General features: G+C 52.6%; 1 protein-coding gene across 10 annotated transcripts in view; it reads left to right on the forward strand.

The window, feature by feature from the left end:
- Window positions 1-18104, forward strand: part of LOC110491279 (transforming acidic coiled-coil-containing protein 2) — a 212832-nt gene that overhangs the window by 71163 nt on the left and 123565 nt on the right. For 7 of the 10 annotated variants that reach the window (XM_090201784.1, XM_090201787.1, XM_090201785.1 and 4 more), the window contains one exon: window positions 4708-17415. The exons of the other annotated variants lie outside the window; for them this stretch is intronic. In XM_090201784.1, the coding sequence (XP_090057910.1) occupies window positions 4708-17415 (12708 nt within the window). The remainder of the gene's footprint in view (window positions 1-4707; window positions 17416-18104) is intronic. 10 annotated transcript variants of the gene reach the window in all.

Here is an 18104-nt window from a genome sequence, read left to right on the forward strand (position 1 = left end):
TAGTCAGCAGGGTGGAGGGGATAGTCAGCCAGGGTGGAGGGGATAGTCAGCCAGGTGGGAGGTTTGTCATTCAGGGAGGGGATAGTCAGCCAGGGTGGGGAGGATAGTCAGCCAGGGCGGAGGGGATCGTCAGCCAGGGTGGGGATAGTCAGCCAGGGTGGAGGGGATAGTCAGCCAGGGTGGGGAGGATAGTCAGCCAGGGAGGGGAGGATAGTCAGCCAGGGAGAGGAGGATAGTCAGCCAGGGTGGGGATAGTCAGCCAGGGTGGGGATAGTCAGCCAGGTAGAGGAGGATAGTCAGCTAGGGTGGGGATAGTCAGCCAGGGTGGGGAGGATAGTCAGCCGGGGTGGGGAGGATAGTCAGCCAGGTAGAGGAGGATAGTCAGCCAGGGTGGGGATTGTCAGCCAGGGTGGGGATAGTCAGCCAGGGTGGGGAGGATTGTCAGCCAGGGTGGGGAGGATTGTCAGCCAGGGTGGGGAGGATTGTCAGCCAGGGTGGGGATAGTCAGCCAGGTAGAGGAGGATTGTCAGCCAGGGTGAGGAGGATAGTCAGCCAGGGTGGGGAGGATTGTCAGCCAGGTAGAGGAGGATAGTCAGCCAGGGATGGGAGGATAGTCAGCCAGGGAGGGGAGGATAGTCAGCCAGGTAGAGGAGGATAGTCAGCCAGGGAGGGGAGAATAGTCAGCCAGGTAGAGGATAGTCAGCCAGGATGGGGATAGTCAGCCAGGTAGAGGAGGATAGTCAGCTAGGGTGGGGAGGATAGTCAGCCAGGTAGAGGAGGATAGTCAGCCAGGGTGGGGATAGTCAGCCAAGGTGGGGATTGTCAGCCAGGGTGGGGATAGTCAGCCAGGGAGGGGAGGATTGTCAGCCAGGGTGGGGAGGATTGTCAGCCAGGGTGGGGATAGTCAGCCAGGTAGAGGAGGATTGTCAGCCAGGGTGAGGAGGATAGTCAGCCAGGGTGGGGAGGATTGTCAGCCAGGTAGAGGAGGATAGTCAGCCAGGGATGGGAGGATAGTCAGCCAGGGAGGGGAGGATAGTCAGCCAGGGAGCGGAGGATAGTCAGCCAGGGAGGGGATGATAGTCAGCCAGGTAGAGGATAGTCAGCCAGGGTGGGGATAGTCAGCCAGGTAGAGGAGGATAGTCAGCTAGGGTGGGGAGGATAGTCAGCCAGGTAGAGGAGAATAGTCAGCCAAGGTGGGGATAGTCAGCCAGGGTGGGGATTGTCAGCCAGGGTGGGGATAGTCAGCTAGGGAGGGGAGGATTGTCAGCCAGGGTGGGGAGGATTGTCAGCCAGGGTGGGGATTGTCAGCCAGGTAGAGGAGGATTGTCAGCCAGGGTGAGGAGGATAGTCAGCCAGGGTGGGGAGGATTGTCAGCCAGGTAGAGGAGGATAGTCAGCCAGGGATGGGAGGATAGTCAGCCAGGGAGGGGAGATTGTCAGCCAGGTAGAGGAGGATAGTCAGCCAGGGAGGGGAGGATTGTCAGCCAGGGTGGGGATAGTCAGCCAGGTAGAGGAGGATAGTCAGCTAGGGTGGGGAGGATAGTCAGCCAGGTAGAGGAGGATAGTCAGCCAGGGAGGTGAGGATAGTCATCCAGGGAGGGGAGGATAGTCAGCCAGGGAGGGGAGGATAGTCAGCCAGGGTGGAGGGGATAGTCAGCCAGGGTGGAGGGGATAGTCAGCCAGGTGGGGAGGATTGTCAGCCAGGGAGGGGATAGTCAGCCAGGGTGGGAGGATAGTCAGCCCGGGTGGGGAGGATAGTCAGCCAGGGTGGGGAGGATAGTAAGCCAGGGAGGGGAGGATAGTCAGCCAGGGAGCGGAGGATAGTCAGCCAGGGAGGGGAGGATAGTCAGCCAGGGTGGAGGGGACAGTAAGCCAGGGTGGAGGGGATAGTCAGCCAGGGTGGAGGGGATAGTCAGCCAGGTGGGGAGGATTGTCAGCCAGGGAGGGGATAGTCAGCCAGGGTGGGAGGATAGTCAGCCAGGGTGGGGATAGTCAGCCAGGGTGGGGAGGATAGACAGCCAGGGTGGGGAGGATAGTCAGCCAGGGTGGGGAGGATAGTCAGCCAGGGTGGGGAGGATAGTCAGCCAGGGTGGGGAGGATAGTCAGCCAGGGTGGGGAGGATAGTCAGCCAGGGAAGGGAGGATTGTCAGCCAGGGTGGGGAGGATTGTCAGCCAGGGTGGGGATAGTCAGCCAGGTAGAGGAGGATTGTCAGCCAGGGTGAGGAGGATAGTCAGCCAGGGAGGGGAGGATTGTCAGCCAGGTAGAGGAGGATAGTCAGCCAGGGATGGGAGGATAGTCAGCCAGGGAGGGGAGGATAGTCAGCCAGGTAGAGGAGGATAGTCAGCCAGGGAGGGGAGGATAGTCAGCCAGGTAGAGGACAGTCAGCCAGGGTGGGGATAGTCAGCCAGGTAGAGGAGGATAGTCAGCTAGGGTGGGGAGGATTGTCAGCCAGGTAGAGGAGGATAGTCAGCCAGGGTGGGGATAGTCAGCCAGGATGGGGATTGTCAGCCAGGGTGGGGATAGTCAGCCAGGGAGGGGAGGATTGTCAGCCAGGGTGGGGAGGATTGTCAGCCAGGGTGGGGATAGTCAGCCAGGTAGAGGAGGATTGTCAGCCAGGGTGAGGAGGATAGTCAGCCAGGGAGATGAGGATAGTCAGCCAGGGAGGGGAGGATAGTCAGCCAGGGAGGGGAGGATAGTCAGCCAGGGTGGAGGGGATAGTCAGCCAGGGTGGAGGGGATAGTCAGCCAGCGAGGGGAGGATAGTCAGCCAGGGAGGGGAGGATAGTCAGCCAGGGAGCGGAGGATAGTCAGCCAGGGAGGGGAGGATAGTCAGCCAGGGAGGGGAGGATAGTCAGCCAGGGAGCGGAGGATAGTCAGCCAGGGAGGGGAGGATAGTCAGCCAGGGAGGGGAGGATAGTCAGCCAGGGTGGAGGGGACAGTCAGCCAGGGTGGAGGGGACAGTCAGCCAGGGTGGAGGGGATAGTCAGCCCGGGTGGAGGGGATAGTCAGCCAGGTGGGGAGGATTGTCAGCCAGGGAGGGGATAGTCAGCCAGGGTGGGAGGATAGTCAGCCAGGGTGGGGATAGTCAGCCAGGGTGGGGAGGATAGTCCATCACTGCCCAGTGTCTACTGCCTAGTCCATCACTGACCAGTGTCTACTGCCTAGTCCACCACCTCCCAGTCTATCACTTCCTAGTCCATCACTGCCTAGTCCATCACTTCCTAGTCCATCACTGCCTAGTCCATCACTGCCCAGTGTCTACTGCCTAGTCCATCACTTCCTAGTCCATCACTGCCCATTGTCTACTGCCTAGTCCATCACTGCCCAGTCCATCACTGCCCAGTGTCTACTTCCTAGTCCACTTATTATTCCTAGTGCACTATATAGGGAATAGGGAGCCAGTCCTGGTCAAAAGTAGTGCACTATATAGGGTATAGGCAGACATGTACTTGGCAGTGTCCAGTGACCCTGGCTACAATGACTCAGCAGCAATGATTCAGCCATTCAGCAAACCAATGAAGAGGTTTATTACGGCTTCCTGTCCTCTCCTGCTTGCCCGCTGGCTTTAACGAGGGTAGATGATGGAGGAGAGGACGTGTCTCTGAATGCTAAGTGACCACCGTAGAAAACAATAATGACATCGCCTTTCTTTATGAGTGAACACGGTTTCCTGCTCTCTGATTTATGAGAAAAGAACCATTGCCTGCATCCTAAATGGCACCCTATTCCCTAAATAGTGCACTACTTTTGACCAGGACTGGCACCCTATTCCCTATATGGAGCACTACTTTTAACCAGGACTGGCACCCTATTCCCTATATGGAGCACTACTTTTAACCAGAACTGGCACCCTATTCCCTATAGAGTGCACTACTTTAACCAGAACTGGCACCCTATTCCCTATATGGAGCACTACTTTAACCAGAACTGGTACCCTATTCCCTAAATAGTGCACTAGTTTTAACCAGGACTGGCACCCTATTCCCTATAGAGTGTACTACTTTTAACCAGACTCTACCAGTACTCTAAACCGTTATTTTTAAGATACCAGTTGTGTACTCTAAACCGTTATTTTTAAGATACCAGGTGTGTACTCTAAACCATTGTTTTGACTGAGTTATGCATCTGGTTGTGTTAGGTGAATGCAGTCTGGCTATTTTATGCAGTCTGGCTATTCATATTATAACATTTCTGAATGCAGTGCTCTGTACAGATTATAGTGCAGTGTTGTGTATAGGTGCAGTGTGCAGTGCCTGTGTGCTGTGTGCAGATTGCCGTGCAGTGCCTGTGTGCTGTGTACAGATTGGAGTGCAGTACCTGTGTGCAGTGTACAGATTGTAGTGCAGTACCTGTATGCTGTGTACAGATTGCAGTGCAGTACCTGTGTGCTGTGTGCAGATTGCAGTGCAGTACCTGTGTGCTGTGTGCAGATCGCAGTGCAGTACCTGTGTGCTGTGTACAGATTGCAGTGCCTGTGTGCAGTGTGCAGATTGCAGTAACTGTGTATGGAGTTGAGACTTGCCCCCACTCGGCGTGTGCTATGCGTTTTCTATAGCATCATGGAATGGACAGCTGTTTTGATGACCAGTTCCCAGTAACTAACTCTATCTCCCTGCCCACCTTCCTATCCGACTGGGGTCACCCACCCAACCCCACTCCACCCTCCTGCTCGGGTGGTCCCCATACCCCACCCCACCCTGGACCTCAGGCATCCCGGCCATGCTGACCTAGTTCCCACAGACATTCGTACTCCTCCTTCCCCCAAACCTACTGCCAAGCCCATGGAGGGTGCCCTATCCCCACCCCTTCTGCCCCCGTCTCCAGCTCTGTCCATGGAGAGGGTCCCAGCCCTGCCGATTGCCCCGCCCGTTGAAGGTGCCCCATTCCTGTGCCCACCCCTCCCAGCACTATCTTCCCTACCGTTGTCCCAAGCCCAGTCTACTAGTATGCCCATGCAGAGTGCTCCACCTCTCACACCCCTGTCCCCTGCCATGCTGCTTGAACAGGAGCTGCTCCAGGCCTTCCAGGAATACGAGGAACAAATGGCCTCTCTGAGCATACCAGACCTCCGTGTCTCTGAGGCCAGTGGTCAATGCCCACCCGTGGGCCTTCTGCCCAAATATTCAGTCCACTATGAGGACGAGGAAGGAAGAAGGGATACGGGAGGAGGAGTGACTGTTACTGTTCCCAAGGACGTAGAGTCATCTTCTCCATCGCCACGGATACGACCACCACCTCCCCTACTTGTGATCCAGCCAGGATACCGCGGCGACGACAACAACGACGCCGGTGAAAACGGCAACGAGGAAACACAGCGTGGAAACAGTGACACATCAACAAGTCAGAGGGTCACAGCCTACACCGAAGGGTTCAGTTTCAGAAGTTACCTTCTGGGAAATAATAAGAAACCAGTTGAAGAGAGCGCAGCCGAAGAGGCTGAACAAGAGGAAAGCACATTACAACTGTTTGAGAGAATGGCTAGAGAGGCAGAGGCAGAGATTCACTCCAAAAAAAAGGCAGATGCACTGAAGGAAACAGACACTCAGATGCCATTGGACTCGACAACAGATGCAGATTTATTTAAAGAGACCCTGATAAGTCCAGAGTCTGTGGAGCAGAGAGAGCAGGCAGAGAGAGCAGAGCTACTGATAGGTCTAGTAGTAGGGCCTAAAACAGACCAGCTGACAGCGCAAAAAAACTCAGAAGAGACAAAGGCAGACTCACAGGCTGAGTCCAAGCAGGCTGAGACCAAGCAGGCTGAGACCAAGCAGGCTGAGACCAAGCAGGCTGAGACCAAGCAGGCTGAGACCAAGCAGGCTGAGACCAAGCAGGCTGAGTCCAAGCAGGCTGAGTCCAAGCAGGCTGAGTCCAAGCAGGCACAGTCCAAGCAGGCACAGTCCAAGCAGGCTGACTCACAAGCTGAGTCCAAGCAGGCTGAGTCCAAGCAGGCTGAGTCCAAGCAGGCTGAGTCCAAGCAGATAGAGTCAACACTACATTATGATATCAAGTTAGGCATGGAGAAAAAGACAAACTCACAGAAAAAGAGGAGGAAAAAGAAAACAGGCAAAGTCTCAGAGTCACAGGCAGAGTCAAAGCTAGACACAGAGACAGAGTCAAAGCCAGAGTCAAAGCTAGAGACACAGACAGAGTCAAAACTAGACACACAGACAGAGTCAAAGCTAGAGTCAAAGCTAGACACACAGACAGAGTCAAAGCCAGAGTCAAAGCTAGAGACACAGACAGAGTCAAAACTAGAGATACAGACAGAGTCAAAGCTAGAGTCAAAGCTAGAGTCAAAGCTAGAGGCAAAGCTAGAGTCAAAGCTAGAGTCAAAGCTAGACACACAGACAGAGTCAAAGCCAGAGTCAAAGCTAGAGACACAGACAGAGTCAAAACTAGAGATACAGACAGAGTCAAAGCTAGAGGCAAAGCTAGAGTCAAAGCTAGACACACAGACAGAGTCAAAGCCAGAGTCAAAGCTAGAGACACAGACAGAGTCAAAGCCAGAGACACAGACACAGACAGAGTCAAAGCCAGAGACACAGACAGAGTCAACGCCAGAGACAGAGACAGAGTCAAAGCCAGAGTTACAGACAGAGACACAGAAAGAGTCAAAGCCAGAGACACAGACACAGTCAAAGAAAGAGTCAAAGCCAGAGTCACAGACAGAGACACAGACAGAGTCAAAGCCAGAGACACAGACAGAGTCAAAGCCAGAGTCACAGACAGAGACAGAGTCAAAGCCAGAGACAGAGACACAAACAGAGTCAAAGCCAGAGACACAGACAGAGTCAAAGCCAGAGACACAGACAGAGACAAAGCAAAAGCCAGAGACACAGACAGAGACAAAGCCAGAGACAAAGCCGGAGACAAAGCCGGAGACACAGACGGAGACAGAGTCGGAGACACAGACAGAGTCAAAGCCAGAGACACAACCAAAGACAGAGTCAAAGCCAGAGACACAGACACAGACAAAGTCAGACACACAGACAGAGACAGAGACAGAGGCAAAGCCAGAGACACAGACACAGTCAAAACCAGAGTCACAGACAGAGACAAAGACAGAGTCAAAGCCAGAGTCACAGTCACAGACAGAGACAAAGACAGAGTCAAAGCCAGAGACACAGACACAGACAAAGCCAGAGACACAGACACAGTCAAAACCAGAGTCACAGACAGAGAAAAAGACAGAGTCAAAGCCAGATATACAGACACAGACAAAGCCAGAGACACATACACAGACAGAGTCAAAGCCAGAGACAGCAACAAAGACAGAGTCAAAGCCAGAGACACAACCAAAGACACAGACAGTGTCAAAGCCAGAGACACAGACACAGACAGAGACAAAGACAGAGTCAAAGCCAGAGACACAGACACAGACAGAGTCAATGCCAGAGACACAGACAGAGACAAAGACAGGGTCAAAGCCAGAGACACAGACGGAGTCAAAGCCAGAGTCACAGACACAGTCAAAACCAGAGTCACAGACAGAGACAAAGACAGAGTCACAGACAGAGACAAAGACAGAGTCAAAGCCAGATATACAGACACAGACAAAGCCAGAGACACATACACAGACAGAGTCAAAGCCAGAGACACAACCAAAGACACAGACAGTGTCAAAGACAGAGACACAGACACAGACAGAGACAAAGACAGAGCCAAAGCCAGAGACACAGACACAGACAGAGTCAATGCCAGAGACACAGACAGAGACAAAGACAGGGTCAAAGCCAGAGTCACAGACGGAGTCAAAGCCAGAGTCACAGACAGAGACAAAGACAGAGTCAAAGCCAGAGACACAAACAAAGACACATACAGTGTCAAAGCCAGAGACACAGACACAGACACAGGCAGAGTCAAAGCCAGAGACACAGACACAGACAGAGACACAGACACAGACAGAGACAAAGACAGAGTCAAAGCCAGAGACACAGACACAGACAGAGTCAACGCCAGAGCCACAGACAGGGACAAAGACAGGGTCAAAGCCAGAGACACAGACGGAGTCAAAGCCAGAGTCACAGACACAGGCAAAACCAGAGTCACAGACAGAGACAAAGACAGAGTCAAAGCCAGATATACAGACACAGACAAAGCCAGAGACACATACACAGACAGAGTCAAAGCCAGAGACAGCAACAAAGACAGAGTCAAAGCCAGAGACACAACCAAAGACACAGACAGTGTCAAAGACAGAGACACAGACACAGACAGAGACAAAGACAGAGCCAAAGCCAGAGACACAGACACAGACAGAGTCAATGCCAGAGACACAGACAGAGTCAATGCCAGAGAAACAGACAGAGACAAAGACAGGGTCAAAGCCAGAGTCACAGACGGAGTCAAAGCCAGAGTCACAGACAGAGACAAAGACAGAGTCAAAGCCAGAGACACAAACAAAGACACAGACAGTGTCAAAGCCAGAGACACAGACACAGACACAGGCAGAGTCAAAGCCAGAGACACAGACAGAGACACAGACACAGACAGAGACAAAGACAGAGTCAAAGCCAGAGACACAGACACAGACAGAGTCAACGCCAGAGCCACAGACAGGGACAAAGACAGGGTCAAAGCCAGAGACACAGACGGAGTCAAAGCCAGAGTCACAGACACAGGCAAAACCAGAGTCACAGACAGAGACAAAGACAGAGTCAAAGCCAGAGTCACAGACAGAGACAAAGACAGAGTCAAAGCCAGATATACAGACACAGACAAAGCCAGAGACACATACACAGACAGAGTCAAAGCCAGAGACAGCAACAAAGACAGAGTCAAAGCCAGAGACACAACCAAAGACACAGACAGTGTCAAAGACAGAGACACAGACACAGACAGAGACAAGGACAGAGTCAAAGCCAGAGACACAGACAGAGACAGAGTCAAAGCCAGAGATAGAGACAGATTCAAAGCCAGAGCCACAGACAGAGACAAAGACAGAGTCAAAGCTAGAATCACAGACAGAGACAAAAACAGAGTCACAGACAGAGACGAAGACAGAGTCAAAGCCAGAGAAACATACACAGCCAGAGTCAAAGCCAGAGACACAGACAGAGACAAAGACAGAGTCAAAGACAGAGTCAAAGCCAGAGTCAAAGCCAGAGACACATACACAGCCAGAGTCAAAGCCAGAGACACAGACAGAGTCAAAGCCAGAGACACATACACAACCAGAGTCAAAGCCAGAGATACAGACAGAGTCAAAGCCAGAGACAGAGACACAGACAAAGCCAGAGACACAGACAGAGACAAAGACAGAGTCAAAGCCAGAGACACAACCAAAGATACAGACAGAGTCAAAGCCAGAGACACAGACACAGACAGAGTCAAAGCCAGAGACACAGACAGAGACAGAGTCAAAGCCAGAGATAGAGACAGATTCAAAGCCAGAGACACAGACAGAGACAAAAACAGAGTCAAAGCTAGAATCACAGACAGAGACAAAAACAGAGTCACAGACAGAGACGAAGACAGAGTCAAAGCCAGAGACACATACACAGCCAGAGTCAAAGCCAGAGACACAGACAGAGACACAGCCAGAGTCAAAGCCAGAGACACAGACAGAGTCAAAGCCAGAGTCAAAGCCAGAGACACATACACAGCCAGAGTCAAAGCCAGAGACACAGACAGAGACACAGCCAGAATCAAAGCCAGAGACACATACACAGCCAGAGTCAAATCCAGAGACACATACACAGCCAGAGTCAAAGCCAGAGACACAGACAGAGTCAAAGCCAGAGTCACAGACAGAGACACAGACAGAGACACAGACGGAGACACAGACGGAGACACAGACGGAGTCAAAGACAGAGTCAAAGACAGAGTCACAGACAGAGTCACAGACAGAGTCACAGACAGAGTCAAAGCCAGAGACACAGACAGAGTTAAAGCCAGAGACACAGACAGAGACACAGACGGAGACACAGATTGAGACACAGACGGAGACACAGACGGAGTCAAAGACAGAGTCAAAGACAGAGTCAAAGACAGAGTCAAAGACAGAGTCAAAACCAGAGACACAGACAGAGACACAGATAGGGACACAGTCAAAACCAGAGTCACAGACACAGACACATTCAAAGCCAGAGATAGAGACACAGACAGAGTTAAAGCTAGAGACACAGACAGAGCTTCAGACAGAGTCAAAGCCAGAGACACATTCAAAGCCAGAGACACATTCAAAGCCAGAGATAGAGACACAGTCAGACATCCATTCAGGGACAAACGGAGAACCACAGGGCAAGAGTTCAGGTTACCAAGAACAGCTGAGCCCCAAGGGACAGACCAGCTCCAGCCCCTCATCCAAAGGCTGCGGGGATCACCTTACTACAAGCCTGGCCCTTACCCAGGCCCAACCCAGCTCCAGCTCCCCAGCCACCGTCCAGGCTGGTTCACCTGCCCCCAGTCTGGCCCCAACCCTACCCAAGGAGCCTCAGCAATCTGCAGACCACCGCCAGACAGGTGGTTCCTTCTCTCAAACCCCAGACCGGAACCACAATGCAACAGGAAGGGTTAATGATAATGACAGGAATACATCTGTCCAGACCACAGTTATTGATCTGCGTCGTAACGTCAGCTCAACCTCTGCCCGTGTTTCTGATCAGAGATCGGATAGAACAACACAGGAAGACCATGTATTCTCTGTAAATTGTGGAGAAAACACACACACACTGGACCAGACTAACACACACACACTGGACCAGACTAACACACACACACTGAACCAGACTAACACACACACACTGGACCAGACTAACACACACACACTGAACCAGACTAACACACACACACTGAACCAGACTAACACACACACACTGAACCAGACTAACACACACACACTGGACCAGAGAGAAACACACACTCAGATTCAGAACCGAGCCTGTATAGGAGAGGAGGCGAGGGAGGAGGAGGGGGAGAGGAAGAAGAGCGCCCTTGAAGAGCCTTCAGTAGTGGCCACTGCTGCCGCTGGCAACGCGTTGCCCATGACAACACCCACGATGCCAGAAATGATCGAATGCGAGGGAGAGGGGAAAAACAGGCAGCTCGATTGGCTGGAGAGAGACACGGCAGTAACAGCAGAGACAGAGTCTGTGGCACTAGGAGACAGAGGAAGAGGTTTAGAGGGGATAGAGGAGAGTCTGTTGAAGTGCTCTGCAGGAGAAACAGCTCCTCTCCACCCGGCGTGCAGACACACCCAGGTCTCTTCAATCGACACGGGGATAGAAGGCTCACCTGCACTCCCTGTTGAGGATACAAAGACAGAGACGAGGGTTGTATCAGCGTCTGACCAGCACTGCAGCAATAACGCTGTGCCTCACAACTCACCGGAGAGTGAAGAGACGGGAGGGGGGACGCCCGTCAGCGGCACCCCAGGGACCAGCACACTCTCTCCAGCCACGGAGAGAGAGAAGAAGGGGGAGAAAGAAGAAGAGTCTGGACACCGGACAGAAGTCCACAACGTATCTGATACCTCTCCTTTTCCCCTCTGGGAAATCACTGGACGTCACTGCCAGGAAGACAACAACACTGCTACTGCCACCGGATTGGAGAGAGGGGGAAAGGAGGGAGAGGAGGGGAAAAGAGGAGGAGGAGGAAAGGAGGGCAGAGAACAGAGAGGAGGGAGAGGAGGGGAAGCTGCTGCCAGAGAGCAGGTTTCATTGAGCCATCCGACAGCGACGGGCCCCACAGCTAGCAGGGTGTCATCAGCTGAGAGTGAGACGTGTCAGCCCCCTGACTCTACCACCGCTGCCGTTCCTGTTCCTGTCGACTCATTACCACCGTCGCAGTGCTGTTGGGGGGCTGAGCTTATCGCAGCCTCCTCGACCACCTTCACATCTGCCAGCAGCAGCATCATCATCTCTGCTGATCAGGTCTGTCTCTCTCTCTTTCCACCAGTACAGCAACAGGGCAACAGAGATTCAGCTTTCTCATCTCTTCAGTCTCAGCTCAGCACCTCTGGTAAACAAGAACAAGGCAGTCTCTCTGTCTCTCAGCCCTTCCGGCAGACAGAAAACAGAGATTTAGCTCTCCTTTCATCTCTCCTCCCTCCCTTTCACTCTGCTGAGCACGAGGAGACCCGGGACAGCAACAACACAAAGAGGGGCACAGAGACCAAGGAGTCAGGAGACGACAAACTTTGTCTTGAACAGAGTCTGAAGTCAGAAGAGAACAGAGGTACAGAGACAGAGGAGTCGTCTCATTTCAAACACAGCCTGAATCCAGAACTAGAGGAGAAAGGAGGAAGGGTGCCCACAGGACCTGTCCTAGGTCTTAAAGACCACTCTGAGACACAGTCACAGGGCTCCAGAAGAAACATAAAGGGAGGCACAGAGACTGAGGACAGGGTTTGTCTCAAACAGAGCCGGGAGAGAAAGGAGGATCCAGAAGAGAAAGGAGGAACTTTAGGACCTGTCCCAGGAGAAATAAGAGAAGCCTTCCTCTCAGACACCGGGAGAGAGACAGGGAAGGATCCTCCGTCTGCCTTCTCTTTTATCTCACCTCAGCCTCCGCTGGTTTTTCAGACACAGCAGAGCTCGGCTACAGTTTTGAGCTACGATCAACCGGTCCGTATCGACCACACCAGCACCGAGAGTGAAGCTACACTCCTCAGTTCAGTACAGCCTCAGTCTCAAGGCTTTGGCAGTGGTGTAGTGGAAGGCCCCACCATGGCTGGAGTTGAGGTGTTCCAGCTGGCTCGGATGGGCAATGTAGGGGACAACAGGAAACTATTTTTCAAAGATACGGTGAAAGCTGATGATAGCTCTTCTATAGGCCTCAATGATGTCTTTGTCTCCCAACCAGCTACTGGACTGGACTGTGCCTCCCTGCCTCCACTGAAGATACACGAGAACCTTCACCACCCAGTGACTGAATCCAGTTTCACTTCCCATGACTTCCTCAGCTCCAAGAAGCCAGAGATCCCACCACCACCAGCCGTAAGCCCACCACAAGCGGCTCTAGCTGGGGATGCTCTTCCAACACTGAACCCACTTGACTTCCAGGAGGAGCCTCAGCGGAAGTCCCAACCAGGAAGAGATGTCAAAGACTCTGGGAAGGTGTCAGAGTCTGGGAAGGGGTCAGAGGAAGGAGAGAAGGAGAGAGGAGAGAAGGAGGGACAGAATAAGTATGGACAAGATAGAGGAAAAGTAGAATCGTGCCTGTTAGCTAGGACAGGGCTTCCAGAGACCCCACATGGAGATTCTGGAGCATTAGTAGTCAAAGACGATAGTAAAAGACGTCAGGACTCCGCTCCTATATCTACTCTTAATGCAGCTGACCCAGACCCAGTCCCAGTCCCAGACTCAGAACAGGTGGATTTCAAACTTCCTCCTCCTCCTCCTTCTTCTTCATCCCTCACACCATCCCCTGCTCAGAAGCATCTCACCACCACATCCAGTGAATCTGTTTTCCAGTTTTTTTTTGAAGATGCCTTCACCTCTGCTGGACCTGTGTGCAGTGCCCAGTGTCTGTGTGCAGTGCCCAGTGAAGGTTCCCTCTCTATCCAGCCAGACGGTGGATCGAGATCAAACCCCTCTGGAGATGTGACCTTGACCAACACCACGGCTGTAGTAGTCACTAGGATGCTGCAGACAAAACCGGATGAGGACCAGCCCACCATTCAGGCTGATCAGCCCACAAGCCAATTAGACCAATCAGACCAATCAATTCACCATGACCTTCCTGTCACAGATCATATGGAGACCAGAGAGAGGCCGCCACAGACTCCACAATGTTCTAGAGACCCTTCCTCTGTGGCTTACGCTATGGCTGGGGACAGACTTGAGGATGGAGCCGGGACCGAAGTTGTGCTAGAGACTGGGCTTCGTATTCCAGAGATGAATGTCCCTAACCAATCCCCTTCAGATCCTATGAAGGGTAGAGAGGGGCCTCAGAGTACAGACTTCCCTTCTTTGGATTTGGCTAAGGCTGAAGATGAGGCAACGACTGTGGCTGGAGCTGAGGTTGAAGATGAGACAACGACGGTGGCTGGAGCTGAGGTTGAAGATGAGGCAACTACCGTGGCTGGAGCTGAGGCTGAAGTTAAGACAGTGACTGAGGCCAGTATTCCAAAGGTAACAGTCTTTGACCTGTGCTCTCCTATACTGAGGGATCAATCTGATAGCATTGGGCCAATAGTGATACTGAAGCACCCAGGTCCCATGCTGAGTCACTATGACATCATCGAACTTCCTGATCATGTGACAGGGGAAATGACACCACTCCCTGATCATGTGATACAGGAAGTGACACAGGCAGCATCTGCAATACTGGATTCAGAGTATAGAGATTATCTGAGACACAGGGAGGAAGAGGAAGTGCATGAGACTGGCAGCAGTGTTGACAAAGGGTCACTGGCTGAAAAGGTTAAAGAGGAGTTTAGTGAGAAGCTTCCGGAAAAAATCCCCATCTCTAAATCACCCTCTCAGCCTCAGACCACAACAGTATCAACAGCTGGATCTGATAACACCATTCCTGAGCCCAAGGTAGAAGAGCCTCTTAGGGTTAATCTATTCAGTGGCGCCGCATCCATTAATGATGAGGTCATCGGTGTGGGTTTGTCCATTAAAGATGACATCATACATGTCAGCCCACCACTCAGTGCTGAGCAGCCAATAAGCAGCCAGCCTCTCAATGTAAACACAGAGGACAAACATGGGGACAACATGAAACAAAAGAGAACCGAGGAAAGGAAGGAAGAGAGGAGACAAAATTATGAGAAGGAAACAGAGGAGAAGGAAGCAGAGGGGAAGGAAGCAGAGGGGAAGGAAGCAGAGGGGAAGGAAGCAGAGGGGAAGGAAGCAGAGGAGAAGGAAACAGAAGAGAAGGAAGCAGAGGAAGAACATAAAAAGGGGGATGAGAATCTCTCTCAAGAGGAAAAACAAACAGTGGATAATCAACAGGAAATAGAGGAGGACAAGCAGAAAGGAAAATGGAATCAGACAAGTACACAACGGCAGAGTATTGGGACTGATAAGAAAGCAGGAGAGCCAATCAGAGAGACCGGATATCAGCATTTGGAACAGGAGCAGACACAAACACTGACAGAATCACAAATAGTAGCTCTCCATGAGGAGAGAGATGCGAGGAGTGAAATAACAGACATCGGAGCCAATAGGCCTTCTCATAACCGTTTCTTTTTAGATTGGCGTGGTGGTGATGTGCGGGGAGACAACGCGGGGAGTGCACAAACAGTTAACGCTGTGGAGAAAACAGGAAGAAAGAGTGTCAGAACAGGTAAAGGAGAGGACATTACCTCATCTGACCCCAGCCTGGCTCCTTTTGGCTCGTCTAAGGATGAGCTTTGTTCCAGTGGAGACTGTAGCTATTTATCCTCTCCCTCTGCGTTAGAACAAAGTCTCTACCCCACGCTGCCGGTGCCAGCAACAGTGAAGACACAGGAGCCCTGCGAAGAGACTAGAGACCCCTTTGTACCCGATTCGACTGAAAATGCAGCCCTTAACCAATCAGATTCAGTGATTCGTCTGAACCGTTTTGCTCGGCAACAGGAACAAGGACAGCAGCAGGAAAGGCCAGGATCCAGTACTGCCTCAGAGGACTTATCATGTGGTCGTTTAATTAGACGTGATGGAGGAGGAGAATCAGACAACAACAAACGCACCGAGTCCCTCACAGCTTCAACACTGTTGCCGGGGGTAACACAGGGAGCGGAGAGGACCCTGGGCGGTCAGGAAGAGAACGGCAAGTCAGGTGAATGCAACTATGATGTCATCGACAGAGAGAGAGGTCCGGACACAGGGGAGGGAGTGGGGAAAATGACTTCTCCTGTTAGGGACTATGGAGTCAGTATCCCTTTTCATAGCTTCAACCTTAGTCGCGAAGGAGTCAATATGCCTTCTCATAGTCACAATCGATTGTTTTTAGACTGGGGTAGTGGGGATGTGGAGAGAGACAGCAACACAGGGACTGTGGTAAAAGTCCCTGATGGTAGTGAAGAGACGACAGGTGAAATCCAAAACACTGGTCCCGGAGAAGTCCATGTCCTGCCGGATTCAAACCGCTCAGAGCTCAAGTCAAAAGGTCTGTCGGAGACGGATGAGGAGAATGTTGAGGCTGAGAGTCAGAGAACGGGTGTTATAACACCGACTCGTCAAGATCGACGCAGCGAAACAGAGAACACTGCAGCCCCCGTCGGAACGGATTCACACCAAGATGAAACCACACCGCTGGAATCTCCTGCCTCATCATCATCGTCGTCTTCTTCACAGGGAAGAGTCAGCACCGAGGGGCATGGGGTTCACAAGGAGGAGGTCATACCACATAATCCAGACATGGGGGCCAAACCTAACCCCGCCTCAGACCACCAGACCAAAATGACTGTCCCTGTCAAACTGACCCCAGACCAGGTCACGGACACTCCTGTCGTAGTGGCTGACACTCACCCTGTTCAGGTACAGGATGTACAGGATGCAGAATACAAGGCAGTTGAACCATGTTCAGTTTATGACGCGGTAATAAACAGAAACGTCCGTGGTACTCGAGAAAGTCCCGGTCTCAATGTCGATCCTGATCCTCGTGTGGTCCAGAAGGACTCCAGCACAACAATATCAACAACAACCACACAAAGCCCCACAGTAGTACAACTGGCTGACTCAGAGAGAGAGGCCGCGGAGGAGGATATTGAGGCCTTGAACAGGAAGAAAGAGAAGGAGGAAAAACAGAGGCTCTTAGCAGAGGGTGATGCAGTTCCACAGGATGCCACAGAACAGACTGGTCCTGCCACAGAACGGACTGGTCCTGCCACAGAACAGACTGGTCCTGCCACAGAACGGACTGGTCCTGCCACAGAACAGACTGGTCCTGCCACAGAACAGACTGGTCCTGCCACAGAACGGACTGGTCCTGCCACAGAACGGACTGGTCCTGCCACAGAACGGACTGGTCCTACCACAGAACGGACTGGTCCTACCACAGAACGGACTGGTCCTGCCACAGAACAGACTGGTCCTACCACAGAACGGACTGGTCCTACCACAGAACAGACTGGTCCTGCCACAGAACAGACTGGTCCTGCCACAGAACAGACTGGTCCTACCACAGAACAGACTGGTCCTACCACAGAACAGACGGGTCCTGCCACAGAACAGACTGGTCCTGCCACAGAACAGACTGAAAAATCAGTTACTGGTCCTACCACAGAACAGACTGGTCCTACCACAGAACAGACTGGTCCTGCCACAGAACAGACTGGTCCTGCCACAGAACAGACTGAAAAATCAGTTACTGGTCCTGCCACAGAACAGACAGAGATGTCAGTCTGGCAGAACCAGACAGAACCAGAACAGGCAGAACCAGAGGTAGACTGGTTGGCTGCTCTCAGATCTCATGCAGCCTCCCTCTCACAGTCCCACCAACAGAACACAGCGGAGTCCTTTGAGAAAACTACAGAACGCAGGTATTGCACTCCTCACTGTACACAGACTGTGTGTGTGTGTGTGTGTGTGTGTGTGTGTGTGTGTGCGTGTGCGTGTTGACTAGTGAGTGTTTGTGTTTATTGCATTGTTTTCTGTTGTTACAACACGCCGTCAGGGACATACCGTTGGTTAGAGGGAGATACCACACTGCAAGGAGATACCATGCTGTCAGGGAGATATCAGGCCGTCAGTGAGATACCGCGTCGTCAGGGAGATGCCATGCTGTCAGGGAGATACCGCGTCGTCAGGGAGATACCGCGTCGTCAGGGAGATGCCATGCTGTCAGGGAGATACCGCGTCGTCAGGGAGATACCGCGTCGTCAGGGAGATGCCATGCTGTCAGGGAGAAACCCCGTCGTCGGGGAGATACCACGTCGTCAGGGAGATGCCATGCTGTCAGGGAGATACCGCGTCATCAGGGAGATACCGCGTCGTCAGGGAGATGCCATGCTGTCAGGGAGAAACCGCGTCGTCGGGGAGATACCACGTCGTCAGGGAGATGCCATGCTGTCAGGGAGAAACCCCGTCGTCGGGGAGATACCACGTCGTCAGGGAGATGCCATGCTGTCAGGGAGAAACCGCGTCGTCAGGGAGATACCGCATCGTCAGGGAGATGCCATGCTGTCAGGGAGAAACCGCGTCGTCAGGGAGATACCGCATCGTCAGGGAG

Source organism: Oncorhynchus mykiss, chromosome 16 (assembly GCF_057628025.1).
Source record: "Oncorhynchus mykiss isolate SJ-2025 chromosome 16, ASM5762802v1, whole genome shotgun sequence".
Classification (NCBI taxonomy): Eukaryota; Metazoa; Chordata; class Actinopteri; order Salmoniformes; family Salmonidae; genus Oncorhynchus; species Oncorhynchus mykiss.